The sequence below is a fragment of the Charadrius vociferus genome, unplaced genomic scaffold (assembly GCF_000708025.1).
Source record: "Charadrius vociferus isolate BGI_N301 unplaced genomic scaffold, ASM70802v2 scaffold259, whole genome shotgun sequence".
In the NCBI taxonomy this organism is placed as follows: domain Eukaryota; kingdom Metazoa; phylum Chordata; class Aves; order Charadriiformes; family Charadriidae; genus Charadrius; species Charadrius vociferus.
In genome coordinates, this window is record NW_009661368.1 from 4,054,346 (window position 1) to 4,055,250 (window position 905).

The 905-nt window shown below is 60.0% G+C and overlaps 1 protein-coding gene across 1 annotated transcript in view; it reads right to left on the reverse strand.

Annotated features, from left to right (window-relative positions):
• The window catches only part of TGM2 (transglutaminase 2), a 14,164-nt gene that overhangs the window by 5,917 nt on the left and 7,342 nt on the right, over positions 1 to 905 (reverse strand). The window contains exon 5 of the mRNA XM_009893527.1: positions 433 to 561. Within this exon, the coding sequence (XP_009891829.1) occupies positions 433 to 561 (129 nt within the window). The remainder of the gene's footprint in view (positions 1 to 432; positions 562 to 905) is intronic.

Genomic DNA, 905 nt, shown 5'->3' on the forward strand with positions numbered 1-905 from the left:
CTGCATCCCGGTGAGCTGGGGATATACAGGTGGGAGAGTGGGATGTGCTAATTGAGGATGGATTTTAGAAACGTGTCCTCCCGTCTGGGATTTGGGTTAGGACTAGAACGTCCAGCAGCCAGAGAGAGGAGCAAAAGCTGCTCCTGGCATGGTGTGTGCCCACCTCTGCTATTTCTCTCCTCTTAAAGGATCTTGTATATACACGCGATATAAAAGCAATAGCGGAAAGGTGGTAAAGGGGATGCGAAACACCCCAGGGAAGGAAACTGGTGTAATTGGCGGGCGGGAATGGCAAACGGCTCTCTCTCACAGCTGTAGTTGCAAGCTGTGAGGACAGCAACAGGGTGTTTGCATCCCAGGGGACATGGGGTGCTGGGGAGCCTGGAGACACCCTGCTGGGTGCGCTGGTGGCCGGTGCCCTGCTGGACTCACCATGGCGCTCACCACCCTGCCGATGTACACGGGGTCATTGCGGCGGGAACAATCCCGGTTTTGGTCCCTCAGGAATTTGGGGTTTGTGTCCAGCAGCTTGAGGCAAATGGACAAGATGTCATCCTCGAACTGGTGCAGAGGGGGAAGAAAAGGCGTGTGAGGTCCCCATGGTGCACAGGGGCTCTCCTGCCTCGGTCCCCCCTCCCTGGCTCACCACGATGCCACGAGGGGGTCACACATCCTCAGGGTCCCCTCCCCAAGCAAGGACCCACTGAATGACCTTTCCCAGTTAGTGCCACTGTGACGAGGGGCTGGCGCTGGGGCCGGCGGGGGCTCAGCATGAGCCCTGGGCAAAATGAGCTCCAAGTCCTTGGACTCCCCATGAGTCGAAGGGGGAGCGCCCGCTCTTGCGCCGGGGCCGGATCCTGCTTCCTGCAGCTGCTGCTGCGCCGGGGGCAGGCACGGGCCCGACC